This window comes from Mercenaria mercenaria, chromosome 3 (assembly GCF_021730395.1).
Source record: "Mercenaria mercenaria strain notata chromosome 3, MADL_Memer_1, whole genome shotgun sequence".
NCBI lineage: Eukaryota > Metazoa > Mollusca > Bivalvia > Venerida > Veneridae > Mercenaria > Mercenaria mercenaria.
The window spans coordinates 54,212,066-54,233,603 of record NC_069363.1 but is presented as its reverse complement, the minus strand read 5'-3'; the positions used below and the strand labels follow the sequence as shown (position 1 = coordinate 54,233,603).

The 21,538-nt window shown below is 35.5% G+C and overlaps 1 protein-coding gene across 1 annotated transcript; it reads right to left on the bottom strand.

Moving 5' to 3' along the window:
- Nucleotides 1–390: 390 nt before the first annotated feature.
- Nucleotides 391–21,431, bottom strand: LOC123524724 (spliceosome-associated protein CWC27 homolog). Its single transcript, XM_045303150.2, has 11 exons — nucleotides 21,275–21,431; nucleotides 17,123–17,332; nucleotides 16,613–16,756; nucleotides 15,286–15,384; nucleotides 13,179–13,282; nucleotides 11,241–11,310; nucleotides 10,614–10,736; nucleotides 9,736–9,989; nucleotides 4,313–4,419; nucleotides 3,408–3,639; nucleotides 391–1,632 (listed from the first exon to the last, which is right to left on the bottom strand). The coding sequence occupies exons 1-11, from the start codon at nucleotides 21,314–21,316 to the stop codon at nucleotides 1,476–1,478; spliced, it is 1,542 nt and encodes a 513-aa protein (XP_045159085.2). The 5' UTR covers nucleotides 21,317–21,431; the 3' UTR covers nucleotides 391–1,475.
- Between the last annotated feature and the right edge of the window lie 107 nt (nucleotides 21,432–21,538).

Here is a 21,538-nt window from a genome sequence, read left to right as displayed (position 1 = left end):
CAAACTTTTGACCTTGACTTGTGACATTGACGTTGAGCCGACATGGCTGACTCATGAATTCTGCATATTGTCTCGATGAGGTGATCATTTGATCAAAGTTTCATGATTATCCTCCAAGGGGTTTATGAGATACAGAGCGAACACAAAATGGAAGGCTCAAACCTTTGACCTTGAGTTGTGACCTTGACCTTGAGCCGACATGGCTGACTCATGGGTTCTGCACATAATCTTGATGAGGTGATCATTTGACCAAAGTTTCAAGAAAATCCTTCAAGGGGTTTAGGAGATACAGAGCAGACAAGAAATGTTATGGACAGATGGAAGGAAGGACGGAGACCATTCCGAGTGGTGGGGGATTAAAAACTTGACAGAATGACCAACTTTAAGAAATGTGTTTCAATAAAATGTTCCATTTATTACACATGTATCTATATACTATTTTCTCTAACAACAAACTTAAGTAAAAAGCATTGTACATCTGACTAAAATGGTAACTACCGTTTCTTCTAGCAAATTTAATTTCTACAAAAATTGTTAGAATTTCCTCTAATGAAGGTCATATTTTCCTTTTGAAATTTAAAGGAAATATTCTGTCATATAAATAGCGAAAAATTTGATGAAAATCACTGTTTTTAACGAGTGTGTGCTCGATAACTAATTTTTCTTTAATCTCAATTTATACAGAAGGTACTCTAAAATCTATTTCTATACCTATAACATGCATGGCACATACAGATACTTCAATCTGATGCAATATAAATTATGGAATCTAAAAACATCACTGCAATGATAAAAAAGACTATTTTCTTCCTTTTACAATCTTGTATGAAATTGACTGTAACAGCATGTAATATATCAGTATATTTTGGTATTGTTTTTTTTCAGTATAACAATTAAAGGAAGCAGAAAACTACTGACAGAAACAAGATTCATGTTCCAAATAAGCTCTTGGTCTTTTGCCCTAGAGTAACTATAGCAGTATCATTTGTGCAACATTTCTTGAGGATTGCTGCTAAGTTTGATTCCATGCTCCCAAAAATCAAACCATAATATTTACTTACTTCGGTTGACTTTAATACAAAAGTCAACAACAGTCAGGCAAAAGTCAAATTAAACAGAAGACTGCTGATTCAGTTTCAACTCTACTGAATTTGCAAGAGTTCATCACTTTAATTTTCCTGAACAATTCTTTTTTTTTTTTTTTTTTTTGGATTTAACGTCGCACCGACACAGGATAGGTCATATGGCGACTTTCCAGCTTTAATGGTGGAGGTCACAGACAACTCCGGATAGTTTATAAATATGAAATCTGCTAATGTAAAGTAAACCTCTATAATCCCCTGTATTACAAATGTAATGGTCACATTAGAGATTCTATTGTCTTTAACCCATCATCTGTAATACAGGCAAACACTTCCTGTTAACAAAATTCAGGAGCTAGCACTGTTTATTTCTAAAATGATTGAGGCATCCAGTTATCTTCTGTCTTTCATTTTTTGTTTACTTTCCTCTCTGCGTCGTTTGGTAAGTGGGTTACGTGGATCATGGATCTCGTATCTATCTACATCGTGAATATTGGCATCTAGCACTTTCTTCTTTCCTTCCTCCTCAAACTGTAACTTATGATGCATCCTGAAATATACGTAATTATTAAATTAACCTTTGCCTTCTAAATTTCTAAAATGGACTGGTCTGTCATTCAATTTGGGCAGTACCATTTATTATTTGAAAGTGTGTTCACGGAAAATTTACAGACTGAATAACGAACAGTGCAGACCGAGATCTTGGTCTGCACTGGTCACAAAGGTAGAATAACTTGCCAACAGCAGTCTAAAGGTTAAATATATTCTGTCTTTACCTCATCTTTAAATTTAAACACTTTATTATAGATCCTGTAACACAGCCACTGATTATTCTGTAGGGGATGTATAACTTCTAGCCACTAAATATAAGGTTCTATCTCATGTGATGTGGATTTTACAAATGCTATAAGAAAATGTACTAAAAAATACAATATGAATTTGCATTACTATCATTTTCTCCATTGTGTATCATGGACAATGGAGACATACTTTGAAAATTCAATCCAATTCAGTTAGCTGTTTCTGTGAAAAAATTTCGTTCAAACAGAATTATAAACTGCTATATATCAACAGATCATTTCTGACAAATCTTCTGATAAAATATACTGGATTAACTGGAACAACTATAGAATGCTATTCAACTTTCAGTGACTAAAGGGAGATCACTCTTAAAACCTGAACACTGATTTTTGCTTTTCTTCTACAGCAACAACATATAGTCATGATAAGCAATACAACAATGGTTTGGCCAATTTTTGCAACAAATCTAAGAGCTTGTGTAATGCTTGATTCACTTTTCCACAGACAGTTTTTTTTTGTTAATTGATAATCAAGTATGCCATGATAATATCATTTATCCTTTTAAACAACTCTGACAAAGTTTTAAACAGGAATTTAAAAAAATCAAGGAGCTGCGTTCAATAAACGCTTGATGCCCCCGGTGGCATCCTTGTCGATACAAAGCAACCCAAGTCCAAAACGAGGTCAAGGTCAAACTGAGGTCAGGTGATGTTTGAAGATGAGGAATGGTCACAGGTTACATCTGTATTAGTATCAATTCATTCTTGTAAGCGGTATTGATGCTAGACGAAACGGTCCCATTTGGTTAACCAAGAGATGGCCCATATAAAGCAACCTTAGTCCAAAATGAGGTCAAGGTCAAGGTCAAACTGAGGTCAGGTGATGTTTGAAGATGAGGAATGGTCACAGGTTACACCTGTGTTAGTATCAATTCATTCTTGTAAGCGGTATTGATGCTAGACAAAACGGTCCCATTTGGTTAACCGAGAGATGGCCCATATAAAGCAACCTAAGTTCAAAATGAGGTCAAGGTCAAACTGAGGTCAGGTGATGTCTGAAGATGAGGAATGGTCACAGGTTACATCTGCATTAGTATCAAGTCATTCCAGTAAGGAGTATTGATGCTAGACGAAACAGTCCCATTTGGTTAACCTCGTACAGACGGACGGACAGGACGATCACTATATGCCTCCCGCATCAGTAGATGTCAGGGGCATAAAAAATAAGTTTTGAATTAATCATAAAAATCAAATTTCATGTTTGCAAGGACTAAATCAGAAATGAAGATTTCTATATAAAAATACATTTAGAACCATGAAATGAAAACAACTAAAGATTTCCTTAAAATACATGGTTCACGCAACCACCTCTGTGGATTTTTAGATGGATGTGTAACTTCCATTTGTTCCATGCAAACTTAGGCTGAAAACCTTGAAAAGCAGTTATGAAAAATGAGCTCTAACAATAGAAGTAATTTCGATCAGCAAATCTTGTAAATTTTCATAAAAAGCATCTACACATTACCAAGATAAATCTGTCGCATCATCTTCCAGATCCTCATCTTTATCTTCATCGTCCGAGTACCTGCCTGCCAGTTTTCGTGAGCCTTCTAACTTAGTCTTAAACTTGTTCAGTATAGATAATGTTATTTCCTCTCTGTTCAATCCTTTCTTACCCTGCTCCTTTCTCAATGCCTTGTACTTTAGGCGTTCACGTTTAAAATCCGCTAACGGGTCATTACTGACTGGCTGTGGCTCTGTGAAAAAGCAAAGGTAAAGTCTTTAAAAAAAAAACTGGAATGTCCTGAACAATTAAACTGAGCCTGGAAAGAAATGAAAACAAAATAACTTTTTAAATACTTATTTAGAGTCTGACTTTTTTCTAATTCCAGGAGTGTTTTGGTCTTGTATCACATCAAAATTATCTAGACTTACTGCATTCAACATGCCTTTCTGATGAAAAAGCTTTTGCAACATAACTAAATGTTTGAAAAAGTATTCAAATTACCCGATTCTCCTACCACCGCCTAACAATATTATATTTAAAGCTAAAATACAGTAAAACGTGAAGCGAATGTCTGGTTAAACACCACTAAAATGTCATATAACATTGCTGAAGAATTTTAGAAAGTAACCGGGTACATTTACATACCCTTTGCAACATGCCTTCAGAAAAGTCTGCAGAAGTCAATGACAATATAAATTTTGCATAAATACATGCCACATTTATCACAAAAGATTTCCAGGAAGTACTAGTATGCAGAGGAACAAACGAGAATCAATCTGCCTCATTTTAAGAGGGTGGGTCACATCTTTAGAAACGAAAAAAGTCCCTTGCAGAAAAACATAAATGTTATACTTAAAAACCTATCCAATTGCTTTGCCTGTGCATCATAATTTTGCAGCTATACAACATAGAAATGAGCTTACCTTCCTCCACAACTTCTTCTTTCACTTCCATCTTTCTCTGCTGTTCTCTCTTCTTTGATTCACGAATTTCCCTCTTTAATGTCCTTGCTTCCTGTTTTAGCTCTTCACTGTGAAAACAACAGAAATAAGTCAGAACATATTGATGAAAAACATTTAGATAAAGAGCGACTATTGGTAAATCATGTATGCCTACTTGACAATCCTGTGACCTCTGATGATAATAGGCCCTATACTTTTTGATATATGCACAACATAAATCTGAACAGACAGATAAATTGACAGATATACCGGGGACAAAGGTAAATCTAAGTGCCACCCCACAACTTTTTTTACAGGAGCACAACCATATACTCTGACTCTAACAACAAGTAGTTGAGTTTTCTTTCAAAGTGTTTTACACATCATCAACTGGCATCATATTTATACCGGTCAACAGTTCTTATGCATTGCTGACTTAATACTTCATGTACTTTGACACAGATGAAAGTGACACAGGAACAAATACTCTGTGAAAGACATTGATAAAATACGACCATCTCGGGACTGGTTTATTTCCATATATAAAACATTGCTTTATTCTTTATCAGTTTTTTCACTGAAAGCCAACAAAACATTACAAAATTTGAAAAGGTAAATAGGGGACTGGTAGTTCATAGCTGAATGCCAGCAGCTGTAGTCCTGAGATTTCATAGAAAGGTATTGGTCTAGCTTTCTCACATTAAACCACTATTTCAAATTTCACTTAAAAAAAAATACTTTTCAACACATAAAAGGTGAAAATAATCTTTAATATTTCTTGCAGAATTTATTAAGTGAAAATCTTGGCACAGAAAATAGAAAATCATGACTTGAGCATTTAGCATATTTATCTAAAGTGTAATGGAATAGAAACAACTCTGTATAAGGACTGAAAATTAGTTATATTTTGTTACCAGCGGTGCAAGGGGATAAGTTTTGATTTACAGAATGATATCTTGGTACTTAAGATAACTGTAGATGTGATATATGAATCACTGTATATAATTTTGCTTTGAATTGTATTTTGTGTAAATATATTGAAATATTGTGAAGTATTCCTACAAAGTACAAAATAAAATGTTTCAAGCAAATGAAACAAGAGCACCACCTTGCGGGTGCTGACGCTCATCTGATTTTTTTTGTATAATAGAAAAATTGTCCTACCCATGATTTTCTAAGTCCAAAAAGGGCCATAATTCTTGCAAAAAGCAGGATGGAGCTATGTTTCTTAATGTACAGAGTCAGCTTATGATAGCGAACAACTGTTGCAAGTTTCAAAGCAATAGCTTAAATAGTTTAGGAGAAAAGCTGACCTAAACATAAAACTTAACCAATAAATCTGTTATAATCTAAATCCAAAAGGGGCCATAATTCTTGCAAAAAGAAGGACAGAGTTATGTTTCTTGCTGTACATGGTCAGCTTATGATGGTGAACAAGTGTTGCAAGTTTTAAAGCAATAGCTTTGATAGTTTATGAGAAAAGCTGACCTAAACATAAAACTTAACCAAGAAATCTGATTTTCTAAGTCCAAAAGGGGCAATAATTCTTGAAACAAGAGGGCCATGAAGGCCCTGTATCGCTCACCTGACCTATTGACCTAAAGATCATCAAGATTAACATTCTGACTAAGTTTCATTAAGATAAGGTCATAAATGTGGCCTCTAAAATGTTGAATAGCTTTTCTTTTGATTTGACCCAGTGACCTAGTTTTTGACCCGACATGACCCAGATTTGAATCTGACCTGTAGATCATTAAGATTAACATTATGACTAAGTTTCATTAAGATGTGGTCATAAATGTGGCCTCTAGAGTGTTAAACAGCTTTTCCTTTGATTTGACCCAGTGACCTAGTTTTTAATCCTACATGACCCAGATTCAAACTGGACCTTGAGGTCATAAAGATTAACATTCTGACCAAATTTCATGAAGATACAGTAAAAAATGTGGCCTCTACAGTGTTAACAAGCTTTTTCTTTCATTTGACCTGGTGACCTAGTTTTTGACCCCAAATGACCCCATATCAAACTCATCTAAGACTTGATTAAGAGTAACATTCTGACCAAGTTTCATTAAGATTGGGCCCAAATTGTGACCTCTAGAGTGTTAACAAGCTTTTCCTTTGATTCGATCTGGTGACCTAGTTTTTGACCTGAGATGACCCAATATCGAACTCGTCCAAGATTTTATTGAGGGTAACATTCTGACCAAGTTTCATTAAGATTGGGCCAAAATTGTGACCTCTAGAGTGTAAACAAGCTTTTCCTTTGATTTGACCTGGTGACCTAGTTTTTGACTCCAGATGACCCAATATCGAACTCGTCCAAGATTTTATTGAGGGTAACATTCTGACCAAGTTTCATTAAGATTGGGCCAAAATGGTGACCTCTAGAGTGTTAACAGTCAAATTGTTGACGACGGACGACGGACACAGGTCGATCACAAAAGCTAAAAAGCAGGATGGAGTTACGTTTCTTGATGTACAGGGTCAGCTTATGATGGTGAAAAAGTGTTGCAAGTTTCAAAGCAATAGCTTTGATAGTTTAGGAGAAAAGTTGACCTAAACATAAAACTTAACCAAGAAATCTGATATTTTCTAAGTCCAAAAGGGGCCATAATTCTTGCAAAAAGTAGGATGAAGTTATGTTCCTTGCTGTACATGGTCAGCTATTGATGGTGAACAAGTGTTGCAAGTTTCAAAGCAATGCCTTTGATAGTTTAGGAGAAAAGCTGACCTAAACATAAAACTTAACCAGGCAACGTCGATGCCGACGCTGACACCGATCAAGTGGTGACAATAACTCATCATTTTTTTTTCCAAAAATCAGATGAGCTAAAAACCAAAATCATCATTTTGCTCATGTTGCTACAAATATTTATTCCAATTTTTTTAGCTCACCTGTCACATAGTGACAAGGTGAGCTTTTGTGATCACCCTTCGTCCGTCGTCTGTACGTGCGTCAACAATTTCTTGTCTGCATGATAGTGGTTTTATCTATGATTTTATTTTAACCAAACTTGCACACAACTTGTATCACCATAAGATCTTGGTTCCTTTCTTGAACTGGCCAGATCCCATTATGGGTTCCAGAGTCATGGCCCCTGAAAGGGCCAAAATTAGCTATTTTGACCTTGTCTGCACAATAGCAGCTTTATTTATGATTTGATTTTTACCAAACTTCTACATAACTTGTATCACCATAAGATCTTGGTTCCTTTCTTGAACTGGCCAGATTCCATTATGGGTTCCAGAGTTATGGCCCCTGAAAGAGCCAGAATTAGCTATTTTGACCTTGTCTGCCAATAGCAGCTTCATTTATGATTTGAATTACATCAAACTTGCACAAAACTTGTGTCACCATAAGATCTCGGTTCCTTTTTTTTTGAACCAGCCAGATCCCATAATGGGTTCCAGAGTTATGGCCCCTGAAAAGGCCAAAATTAGTTATTCTGACTTTGTCTGCACAATAGCAGCTTCATTTATGATTTGAATTTAACCAAACTTGCACACAACTTGTATCACCACAAGATCTTGGTTCCTTTCTTGAACTGGCCAGATTCCATTATGGGTTCCAGAGTTATGGCCCCTGATAGGGCCAGAATTAGCTATTTTGACTTTGTCTGCACAATAGCAGCTTCATTTATAATTTGAATTTAATCAAACTTGCATAAAACTTGTATCACCATAAGACTGTGGTTCCTTTCTTGAACCGGCCAGATCCCATAATGGGTTCCAGAGTTATGGCCCCTGAAAGGGCCAAAATTGGCTATTTTGACCTTGTCTGCAAAATAGCAGTTTCATTTATGATTTGATTTTAACCAAACTTGCACACAACTTGTATCACCATAAGATCTCGATTCCTTTTTATACGCCCAAAGGGACGTATTATGTTATCGCCACGATGTCCGTCTGTCAGTCTGTTGGTTAGCAATTTCCCTTCCGCTCTGTAACTCTTGAACCCCTTGAAGGATTTCAAAGAAACCTGACACAAATGTTCACCTCATCGAAACAACGTGCAGAGCGCATGTTTCGGATGGCTCACTTTAAGGTCAAGGTCACACTTAGGGGTCAAAGGTCATATGACTTTGTTTTGTGTGTATATTGCTCTGCATTTGCGTTGCATTGCAGTGCTCTTGTTTTTATTTGGCAGATCCTTCTTTTGTTCACTTACAATATTTTTTTTTTTAATTACTTCCCTTTTATGTTACTATAAATAGCTTATTTAGTAACTTTTTTATTATTGGCCGTAGGGAAAAACCGAGACCACTTTTCTGTGGTACAACATGGATGGTGCCTCCAATTTTTAGGTGTATTTTGACATATCTGTACCTTGTAAGATGTTTTTTTTTCTTTTTGGTTAAATTTCTTCTCTTTGTTGTTGATCTTGATAATGATTTTTTGACCTTCTTGTCCTTAAGTGCAATGATAACAGGTGAGCGATATAGCCATTATGGCCCTCTTGTTATTACAGTAAAACAGCGCTCGCTCGAGGTCGCAAGGGGATGATCAAAATGCTCGAGTTATCCATGGTTTCGAGCGACACAAACATTGACCAACATACGAAGAAAACTAAAGTTTGTTTTACGGTCACCGGGACAGTTTGCTGAGTAAACGGTGATGCGTAATAATAACATACTTGTGACATTTTCGAAAACAAACGTTTCACAAACGTTACCTATTAATAGACGTTTCAATATGTTATTTGTAAATGGCATATGCGATGAAACAACTAAGATTTTTTTTAAAAATTATTCATCAACAAATGCATATCATAATTATCTTCTCAATTTTATGAAACGGCTACATTATTTCCTTCTTTTGCATTCAAACAACCGCTGATTAAGTTACTAAGATTTCGATCCCGTAGAAAAGATGCTTTGAGTTATCAGTAATTAATCGATATTTGATCAATAAAACTTTTCTTTAAGCTTTTATCAATAATTAATCTCATCATAATGTCAAATATACCGAAAAACAAACATTTAAGATAGTCTGGGAATAGACTACGCAATTCTCACGGTGTGTGAAAATGTTTAATTAACCGATACATTCTGACCGCCGAAGGTGTGAACAATTTTGACACCTCTGCCCGAGTTAGCCAGAAGCAACAAAGAGTAAATTAATACACAGGGACCAGGTGTCATGCTTGAGCAATCGAGTTATCGATGCTCAACCCAGCCATGGTGATATCACATAGAAAATAGAAGGAAATCGGCCGGGACCACATGAATTGCTCGAGTGAGCCTGGGTGCTCGAGTCATCGATGCTCGAGCGAGCGGTGTTTCACTGTATTTCTAAACATCAGAAATTCTTTTTTATCAAACCATGCAGTATATATAATACATTGTAAATGAGGAATTAAAACTTTTCATCATAACAGAGAAATAGTACTTTTAAAACATTACCTTCTGTTAGATGGTTTCTCTACTGGAATTGTCTTGCTTGTTGGTGTAGGTTTGCTAGTGGGAGGACTACTTTTTCTTGGTGCTGCTGCTTTGACTGCTGGCTCGGACTGAACTGTCGCTGGCTGCTTGTTTGATACACTGTCTGGTGAATGTTTATTTTGTTTTACATTAATGTTTTTCTCTGGAGGTTCTTTCTTTAATTTCTTTTTTATACTTTCTCTCCTTTCCTCTTTCTCCTTTTCCTCTTCTGAATCCTGTAGCATTACAACCTCAATATATATTAAGCAGTTTCTGACAAGATTTAAGAAGTTTCTACTTAATGCATATAGGGGAACGAAACCATGGTCTCTTACTGCCAATTGGAACAATTTAAAGGGTCTTGGTAAAGAGTCAGCCTGGATCATTTATGTCAAATTAATTATAAAATATATATGTTAAATCACAGGGCCTCTGCCTGCAAAATGTAATTCAATGTTTATATCCCCTGAAAAACTTCAGTTCTGATTTTATAACCATAGCTCACACCAAACAATTAATGAACTCCTTCCAACTAAGTACTGCTCCTTTTGTTAAGTCTTCAAAATATATACTTTAAGAACTGTTAACTCAGTGCCTTTAAGCAGATTTTTTTCTCAATTTTCAAATAAAATAACCTCAGTTTGACAATGTTGAATCAGAAATATCATTATAAATGTATACAGTTGAAAATCGTTAACTCGAACTCGACAGGACCAGCAAAATTTGTTTGAGTGATCGGTTGTTCAAGTTATAACAAAATTCATTATACAGTGATTTTTCCGGGACCCAATGATGAGTTCGAGAGAAGTGTGGTGTACAAATTATCCGAGTTCGAGTTAACAATGTTTGACTGTAGTTACAATGTCTGAGGAATCAGCTTTCCGCTTCTCTGTTTTTTCAGGGCTGATATCTACAGCTGGTACTGAACTCAGTCGTGGATCATTGGTCAGCTCATGACTGCTCTTGCCTTTACCTTTCCAACCCTATACACAAAACAGAAAAAATAAGCATACTTCTACCGTCATACCTATATAAAGCCTACAACAACTTTTAAATCCAATCTCATTTAGGATAAGTTTATGTGGGAAAACACTAACATTCTGTTATATCATTATGTTTACACTGTAAGATCCACTGGACTTGCTGCTGAACATAATTATGTACATGTATAACAGTGTCTTGCATTTTGACCAACTATATCTGAACCAATGTCCAGGCTGTCAGATGAAGTAGTAAATCAGAAAATGCTGCAACATCTTGCTGATGTCATGTCCATAAACACAAAATATTAACCTTTAGCCTGCTGGCGGCAAGTGATTCCGCCTTTGCAACCAGTGTGCAGGCTAATCATGGTCTGCACTGTTTGCTATGCAGTCAATAAATTTTCATTGAACACCCCCTCAAATAATAAATGGTACTGCCTAAATTCAATGATGGACCAGTCCATTTGAGAAATTTAGCAGGCTTAAGCTTAAACCAACATTTACCTCAGAAACTTTGGTAACTTGTTCCTCATCTTCTTCTGCCTCTTCTCCAAATGACAGCAACTTAAAATTCCTGTAATATAGTACATTGTGTGTATTCAAATAAAGCAATTTAACAAAGACAGTTTCTGTTTTGTTTGTATATTTATTATTTTAGTCAGGTAACATTAAACAAGAGCTGTCCGTAAGACTGCCAAGCTCGACTATTCGAAATATTGTCCCAGAAGCAGGAAAATATTACCCAAAAAGGTTAAATATTAAAAGAATTTTAAGTTCAAAAGGGGGCATAATTTGACCAAAATGCATATCAGTTATGGGACTTGCTGCTTTCAACTAGTTTTATAACCCCGAAGGCACATGTGAAGTTTTAATTCAATATCTGCATTAGTTTTGGAGATAGAAACTCGCATGTAAAACTTTAACCAGAATTTTCAAAGTCCAAAAGGGGGCATAATTTGCCCAAAATACATGTCAGAGTTATGGGACTTGACCCAGTGAGGTTGGTAATTGATCTAGAAAAAGAAAAAAAAAGTTTCAAATCTATATGCCTTTTAGTAATTGCTATATGTACTTGCATGCAAAACTTTAACCAGGATTTTCTAAGTCCAAAAAGGGGAATAATTTGCTCAAAATACATGTAAGAGTTATGGGACTTGATCCAGTGAGGTTGGTAATTGATCTAGAAAAAGAAAAAAATAAGTTTCAAATCTATATGCCTTTTAGTAATAGCTGTATGTACTTGCACGCAAAACTTTAACCAGAATTTCAGAAGTCCAAAAGGGGGCATAATTTGGCCAAAATGAAGGTCAGAGTTATGGGACTTGCTGCTATCAACTAGTTTTATAACCACAAAGACACATGTGAAGTTTCAAATCAATTTCTGCATTAGTTTTGGAGATAATAACTTGCATGTAAAACTTTAACCAAAATTTTCTAAGTCTAAAAGGGGGCATAATTTTCCCAAAATACATGTCAGAGTTATGGGACTTGACCCAGTGAGGTTGGTAATTGATCTAGAAAAAGAAAAAATAAGTTTAAAATCTATATGCCTTTTAGAAATAGCTGTATGTACTTGCACGCAAAACTTTAACCAGAATTTTCTAAGTCCAAAAGGGGGCATAATTTGGCCAAAATGAAGGTCAGAGTTATGGGACTTGCTGCTATCAACTAGTTTTATAACCCTGAAGACACATGTGAAGTTTCAAATCAATATCTGCATTAGTTTTGGAGATAGTAACTTGCATGTAAAACTTTAACCAAAATTTTCTAAGTCCAAAAGGGGGCATAATTTGCTCAAAATACATGTCAGAGTTATGGGACTTGACCCAGAGAGGTTGGTAATTGACCTAGAAAAAGATAAAATAAGTTTCAAAGCTATATGCCTTTAATTGATGGCTGTATGTACTTGCATGCAAAAACTTAACCAAGGTGTGACGCTGACGCCGACGCCAGGGTGAGTAGAATAGCTAGACTATTCTTCGAATAGTCGAGCTAATAAATACTGAGTGATTTTAATTCAGGATTGCATGTTCTTAACCTTTAGCCTACTGGCACCAAGTGATTCTGCCTTTGCAACCAGTGCAGACCAAGATCAGCCTGCACATGCACATGGTCTGCACTGTTCACTATTCAGTCAGTAATTTTTCAGTGATCACCCTTTCGAATAATAAATGGTTTTGCCTAAATTGAATGATAGACCAGTCAATTTTAGAAATTTAGAAGGGTAAAGGTTAAAATAACCGTGATGAAATGTGAGTCAACATGTACATGGGTAAAATTTTAAACTGCACTAATCCATACAATTCTACAGTACAATGGAAATCTGACATGTCACCAAATTATACAGTATGTGTTATTTGGTATAAAGCAGGTGCCCTATGACTCTAAATATTTTCCTCATATTTATTTTCTTTAACTTTGCTGATCGAAATGTTAGCATACTTTGTTGCCTTTGATTTGCTCCTTGATTTCTTTTCTAAGTCACCATCTTTCTTGGATCTTTTTACCACTCTTGGAACAATGTCATCATATGGGTTTGCTAAAACCTAGAAAATTGGATAAATAAAATTTATTTATTTATTTTGTTGGGTTTAACGTCGCACCGACACAATTTTAGGTCATATGGCGACTTTCCAGCTTTAATGGTGGAGGAAGACCCCAGGTGCCCCTCCGTGCACTATTTCATCACGAGCGGGCACCTGGGTAGAACCACCGACCTTCCGTAAGCCAGCTGGATGGCTTCCTCACGTGAAGAATTCTACGCCCCAAATGAGGTTTCGAACCCACATCGATGAGGGGCAAATGGTTTGAAGTCAACGACTCTAACCACTCGGCCACGGAGGCCCCTAAATAAAATTTAACTGGGAAACAAAATACTTATTTATTTTTTGGAACAAAAAATTTGAAGCTTACAGTGTTAATGTGAAGTTTTCTTCTACATCAACAACAGAAAGATATTTAGCAGTATAGGTGGGTACATAGGTAGGTAGGTACGTATGTATTTAGCAGTACAGGTGGGTCACATGTGTATTTAGCAGTATAGGTGGGTACGTAGGTAGGTAGGTATGTATGTATTTAGCAGTATAGGTGGGTACGTAGGTAGGTAGGTACGTATGTATTTAGCCACAAATGTTTGTTTCTATGTGACCAAAGACATGTACTATGCTGATTGTCAATAAATTTGATACATGAAACTTGAATCATACTAGATGCCCAGGGGAAACATGTCGAGCCTGCCAGCTGTCAAAAGGACTGGGAGTTGCACCTGACACTCCCTGTCTCATTGAGGCAAACATTTATGCCAAATAAAAAAGAGATTGCAAAACGTTACAATATAAGTTATTTAAAGTAACAACTAAGGGACGTTAATCTTTAAAAAAAAAAAAAAAAAATTCTAAGTCCACACAAAAATCCTCACCAGTAGAGATAGGTCAAAATTCACCTGAAAATTGGATGTAACATGCATGTTGTACTACAGAAAAGTGGTCTTGCTTTTTCCCTACGACCAGTAATAAAAAAGTTACGAATATAAGCTATTTATAGTAACAACAAAGGGAAGTAATTCTAGGATCTTGCGCATGACACTCCGTCTCATGATGATGAACAATTGTGCCAAGTTACATCAAAATCCCTCTATGCATCAAAAAGAAATGCTCCAGACAGTCATTCTTGTATCTGACTTTTGACCTCTAAGTGTGACCTTGACCTTAGACCTAGGGACCTGGTTCTTGTGCATGACACTCTGTTTCATGGTGGTGAACATTTGTGCCAAGTTACATCAAAATCTCTCTATGCATGAAGAAGAAATGCTCCGGACAAAGTTGTCATTCTTGTATCATTTGACCTCTAAATGTAACCTTGACCTTAGACCTAGGGAACTGGTTCTTGCGCATGACACTTTGTCTCATGATGGTGAACAATTGTGCCAAGTTACATCAAAATCCCTCCATGCATGAAGAAGAAATGCTCCGGACAGTCATTTTTGAATTGGACCTTTGACCAGTAAGTGTGACCTTGACCTTTGAGATAGGAACCTGGGGTTTGTGCATGACACTCCGTCTCACTGGGGTAAACATTCATGCCAAATATAAACAAGATTGCTCAATATATGTCAAAGTTATGGTCCGGACAAACAAATCCGGATGGACGCACGCACGCACATACACCGAACCGCCATTTGGACAACTATGTCTTCGCATCCGCAAGCGGGCTCGACAAAAATGGGTGAATGGTTTAAATTTGTTTGGCTTGGAAGACTAAATACAACAAAAACCACAGTAATTTCAAGGTGAACAATCACGAATCTCATATAATGGAAAAGAAATATTAGTTTTCTCTCTCTACTGATGACCATTTTCCCATCTGTATGATTTCTGAATCAATAAAGTTGAAAGCAAAATATTCTGTTTAATAGTAGTTTTTAGAATCTTGTTTTAGATTTTGAAATTTGTTTTGTATAATCCAGGTCCTGTTATTAAAATGTTTTGAAGCATTTGACCCTCACACACCATGCCAATCAACTGTTTTCTATGTACTGGAGACTTCATACCTGTGTTTTAAGAATTTTATTTGGATAAACAGGTCTGTCCTCTGGACCAGTCTCACACTCCTGCAGCTTAAGCATATTGTAGACTGTGTTACCAGATACCTGAAATGTTAATTTAATCTGAGCATATTGCAGACTGTGTTTCTTGATGTATTTTAATGTAAATGAAATATGAGTACATATACGTTGGAGATTGTGTTACTTGATACCTGTAAATGTAAAATGAAATTTGAGCATGTTGTTCACTATGCTACTGGATACCTGTAAATGTAAAATGAAATTTGAGCATGTTGTTCACTATGCTACTGGATTCCTGTAAATGTAAAATGAAATTTGTTGTTCACTATGCTACTGGATTCCTGTAAATGTAAAATGAAATTTGAGCATGTTGTTCATTATGCTACTGGATACCTGTAAATGTAAAATGAAATTTGAGCATGTTGTTCATTATGCTACTGGATACCTGTAAATGTAAAATGAAATTTGAGCATGTTGTTCACTATGCTACTGGATACCTGTAAATGTAAAATGAAATTTGAGCATGTTGTTCATTATGCTACACGATACCTGTAAATGTAAAATGAAATTTGAGCATGTTGTTCACTATGCTACTGGATTCCTGTAAATGTAAAATGAATTTTTTTGTTCACTATGCTACTGGATTCCTGTAAATGTAAAATGAAATTTGAGCATGTTGTTCACTATGCTACTGGATTCCTGTAAATGTAAATGCAATATGAGTATATTGTAGAATGTGTAACTGAATACCTGTAAATATATCAGCAATATGAGCATGTTGTCAACTGTGTTACTGGATACCTGTAAATGTAAATCACATTTGAGCATATTGCAGAATATTTAATTGGATACCTGTAAATGTAAATGCAATATGAGCATGTTGTAAAATATGTAACTGGATAACTGTAAATGTAAATTTGTAGACTGTGACTGTATACCTGTAAATGTTGTAGACCTTGTTACTGGATACCTGTAAATTTAACTGCCATACAAGCATACTGTAAACTGTGTTACCAGACACCTGTAATTGTAAATGTAAGTAACATTCTTCCATAAATGTTTAATGAATGCATACACCATGAAACACTGCACAATGCACACTACAGCATCAATAGCTAGCTTAAGCAATTTGTGCCATCCCTTGGCCATTTTTCTTCTATTTGCTATTTTTGGATCACATGAAACCCTGGAAAACTGGAGCATTTTACTTACCCTCGTGTGAGCTCCAGAAATTTGTGATTTATTGTACCTATCACTCAAAAATTCAACTTAATTAAATATTAAGTGGAAAAAAATCATTTTTTACTCTTACCTTTCCAAAAATAGTATGTTTATTCATCAACTCAGGAGTCGAACCCATTGTAAAGAAAAACTGGCTCCCATTATCATTGGGCCCAGCATTTGCCATGGCAACCAATCCTCTGCGGACAAATCTAAGCCGTTGATGGAACTCATCCTGAAGACAACAAGCCAGCGAAGAGATAAATCTTTACAAACAAGAAGACTACCTTATATATCTATTTTTTTGTATTGGCTAGCTAGCTCAAATTTGCTCTTATACTTAACTGAACTACAAATTAAATGATAAATGATAAAAACTGGTAAAGATCTTCAAGACAAAACTGATAAAAATAGAAACTGTTCAAAGAACCTTATTTGGGCCAAAGATTCTGTTAACTGTTATATTTGTAATTCAATGTGTAACATGATGGCAGTATCCTTCTCTAGAAATTCTAACACTATATAATAGGAAACTATTTTCCTAGTGAGAAGGTTTATAGTATTATGAATACATCATGTCCAGTGAAATAGAATAGCTAACCTTGAATGGCTTGCCATATATACTCTCTCCGCCATGACCAGAACCTGTAGGATCACCTCCCTGAACAATGAAATCTCGTATCACTCTGTGGAATATAGTACCATCATAGTAGCCTTCCATACATAGCTGAACAAAGTTCCGTGCAGCTTTTGGTGCCTCCTTTGACCACAGCTCAATATCTATATCCCCTACAGTTGTTACAAGGAGAACCTGAAAGTAACATTTATAACATTTAAAGATCTCAAATCAGAGCATCTTCCCATGAATACTGACATGAATAAAAAAATCAACATTGAGACACAAGACTTTATGTGAACAGGAAAGCCTACAGTGTTTATTCCAGAAATTGACATCCCTCTTTGTCTGAAACAAGAGGGTCATTGACCCTAAAGCGCTCACCTGTGTACAAGGCTTAAAGTGTGTTTGTATAAGTACAGAGTTAGGTTTCTTCTTTGTTAGCCTATATTATATACATGTCACACACACTTTTGAACCTATTTCAAACAATTATGGTAGACATTACAAATTTGATATCACACACCAAATATCAAGGCTCTAGCTATTATTGAGTCAGAGAAGAAAAGTGACCACACCCCCTGGCAGCCATGTTTTTTGACGAATCAGAAAAATTTGAACATTATTGGTAGAGGGTCACACAAGGACCAATTGTGTAAAATTATTTAAAAATCGGGCCAGCAGTTTCACACAAGAAGATTTTTTAAGTTTCCACTATATACATATAGGGAAAAAACACCACGCCCTCTGGCGGCCATGTTTTTTTGACGAATCAAAATAATTTGAACAATCTTGGTAGAGGGTCACACAAGGACCATTTGTGTAAAATTATTCTAAAATCAGACAAGCAGATTTTTTAAGTTTCCTCTATATACATATAGAGAATAGAGAAAAAAGACAACGCCCTCTGGCAGCCATGTTTTTTGACGAATCGGTATAATTTGGATAATCTTGGTAGAGGGTAGCATAAGGACCATTTGTGTGAAATTATGTCAAAATCGGACCATCGGTTTAGGAGGAGATGTCATTCGAAGTTTTTATATTTTTAGCTGTGGCAGCCCCTTCCTGCTCAGGTGAGCTAAAAAGGGAGATATTTAAAACAACAACAGGGGGATGCCCTCAGAGATGTGCAGAATGTCATATACTCAAGCAATGACTTTTTTTATGATGTTTAATACAGGTAACACGGCAAAGCGGCGCCGGTAGCTCTGCTATTAATTATCTGTCGAATTTGCAATCTACTTTTCCCGGTATTAAAGAATTATAAATACTTATGTAGCAATAACAGACGATTTCTTTTCTTTTAAATAAATGGCACACACTATATACTGTTAGAGAGGTCTATTTTTAAGAGAAACAATGGTGAAAACCATTTTTTAATAGCTTTATCTGTTAAAAAGTTATAACGAGTTAAACCTGGTGATTGTCAGAAATTCATATATCAAAACTAGGGCAAATCCATATCGGAAAATTGAAGAGTATTTGTCAAGGGAAGTAATTTGTTTATTTATAAGTTTATCATTAGAGCGCACCTGCTGAGGGGGGTATTTGGAAACAATGGCGCAAAAAGCGCAAGGTTAAACATATATTTTTATGTTATCAACTTTTTCTTTAATGATTAAATTCGATAAAAAAAATGGGTCCTGGGAGGTCCGGTCAATAGGCAATGCCACAATTCGTCACCAAAAAAGACCTATTTTCAGTTATATTTTTTTTTAATATTGCTTTAATTTTCCGAAAAAAAAAAATTCACCCCCTTTGGAGGCCTCTTATGAACAGAAATTAGCCTCGTTTTAATAATTTTATATATAGTAGGATGCGTGTACAGCTATTTTTGTTTCCCATATGATACTATTCGAAACAAAAATGGCAGCCGAATTCCTCGTAAACTAGAAATTTACCGCTTAAACAAGGTAAAACTACACAATCTCAGTTTAAAAAATATATACCGGTAGATATTTTTACATATTTGAAAAGATAAATCTTTCCTTTATTTAACAGGTCCCAGAAAAGTCACAAATTAGCTATATAGCTAAATCTAGCTTTATATAGCTAGAAGTAGCTATAAAACCAATAACAATAATGCAAAATATGTCAAAATCAAATGTAAAATGGTCACAATCGCGTCCAAATGTTTACGAGAAGAAAGACAATAACACAAAATTAAGGTCTTTATAGTCACATTTTCAATAAATGCAGCAGTATTTTGCGATAAATCATTACTGAATTTTTCACTTGTGATAATCGTCGTAGTTTTAGACAAATTTATAAAAGACTTATCGCAGAAATTCGCAACATGTACGGAAACTAAAACTGCAAATGTTCTTCGTGATTGTCTTTTGTCTCATAAACCATTTGAATGGGAAAATAACTAATATTTGATATTGACATATTTTGAACAACTTTTATTGGTTTTATAGCTATTTCTAGCTATATATAACTAGATTTAGCTATAAATCTAATTTGTGGCTTTTCTGGGACCTGTTTCATGAAACTAAACAATTGTAATTTAATTAATGAATAATGAAACTACAGCCGATTGAAGCAGGTAAGGTTTATAATGGTGATAGATAGCGCAGCGCTCAAGCGGCCGATACGTTGTTATTCCTAACTTATGGGCCAATTCGTTTCACTCAATCCGGGGCACGCCGGTCACATGGGCAAGAAAAAAATCTCACCAGTTTATTGATAAAATGAACGTTTCGGCGTACGCCAGCCACGAAAAGTGCAAAAAAAATAATAATAATAATTTTCCAATTTATTATGATTTTCTCTTGCGGCCTTTTCCAAATAAGTTAGCAACTAGTTCTTGCAGCATGTTTCTACATTTACTGGTACTAACAAAAATTTTCAAATGTTTACTCGATTTTGTATCGCGAAAATATATCCCAGACTCACCAGTTTCGACGCACATAACAAGCAGCATGGCCGCGCTTTTTCATTCAGTAACATACTTCATTCTATTAGATATTGCATGTACACTAACCTTTTATGCATTGAATCATACCAATAACATCTTATTCTAAACAACTGACTGCCAGAAATCAAATGGTAAACAACAACTAGTGTGATCGGCCATACTTTTTCTAACACACCTATTTCGACGCATCTTACATGATACTTGTTACGAAGCTTTTGATTGGCTTAAATATTTGTGCAATCACTGTAAGTAATGCGCTACACCATAACTGTCATGGATGCTGCAATAAAACTTGACATAAAGGCAGATGCAAGTAGATAATCAATATTAAAGGCCAAATGATAGTAATAAATGGGAAAACATTTAAACATTCATCAACATAAGGGGCTAAGAACATAAATAATCACTTTGCTTTTTTAATACACACTGTCTGATTTTTTTCTTTCATTTTTCTGGACTGCAGTGTTTACAGAGGAATTTGGCACATTTTGTTTTATACAAAACTTTAGATGAACCCAGTGTTCGCAGCCTAGTTGAAAAGAGAAAAAAAACGAAGTGTGTAGTAATGATCGCATTGATATATAATGCGTACACCTTCCAAAACAGTGCATAAAATGTGCGATTACATATGTCACGTGGCAGTGATGTGACCTTGATAGCACCAAAGTCGGCTGCAGACGTACAACAAAATTTCCCGTAACTTTTTTAATCTAAGCTTCCACAGGGACGTTTTTAAAATGGATGAAAATTTGCATTAGTAGAAACATTAAAAATCATGTATGGGGTAAATGTAAGTTGATAAATATCTTCAAATTCCTGAACTTTCCAACCTTTTTATCGGTAAAATTAACCATGATGTTTTCTGTCATTACACCGAGTAACTACGTCATCGGAAACCCCAAGTTAATCGAGAACGAGGTCAAAACAAAAATGGCGTCGAAATAGGTGTGCGTAAAATTACGTGGTGCGACGATATGATTTGCCGATTAGCCTATCTAGAAAGACCAGGGCACATCGGCATACGCCGGATAGACCCGGGCAGCGCCGGCAAGCCAAACGAACGCCTAGCCGGTTGTACGCGGCGAAACGGCGTATGCCGCATAAGTGAAACGAATTGACCCTATGTTTCCTGTGACTAAACCATGCAAGACATCGAGAAAAATATAAAAATATAAGAACAAACTTTTGAATACACATTACTTTAAATTGTGTTTTACCTTTCCATTAGTAGGTGGCTCCTGGATGTAGATGTTACTCATGGTTTCAGTTTAAATCTAAAATTTCTTGAAAAATCTAAAAACGAAACCATTTCCTTATGGGCGCAGCCATTTTCCGAAAATACAGTTAGTTCATAAATTAAAATAAACTGTATAAACATGTAAAAATCAAAATTTCTTGTAGATTCATTAGATCTTATTTCAAATTAATTGTCATAGCAAACTGAAAAATTTTGATATCAAATTAAACAGTAAAAAGTAAGT

Bases quoted from the DNA above. Each gene is read 5' to 3' on its own strand.
- LOC123524724 (XM_045303150.2), bottom strand. From the start codon at position 21,316: ATGAGTAACATCTACATCCAGGAGCCACCTACTAATGGAAAG. The intron at 4,420-9,735 runs GTAATGTTTTAA...TTGTTTTCACAG, and splicing joins GAGAAACCATCTAACAGAAG to TGAAGAGCTAAAACAGGAAG. The intron at 3,640-4,312 runs GTAAGCTCATTT...GCTTTTTCACAG, and splicing joins AGAAGAAGTTGTGGAGGAAG to AGCCACAGCCAGTCAGTAAT.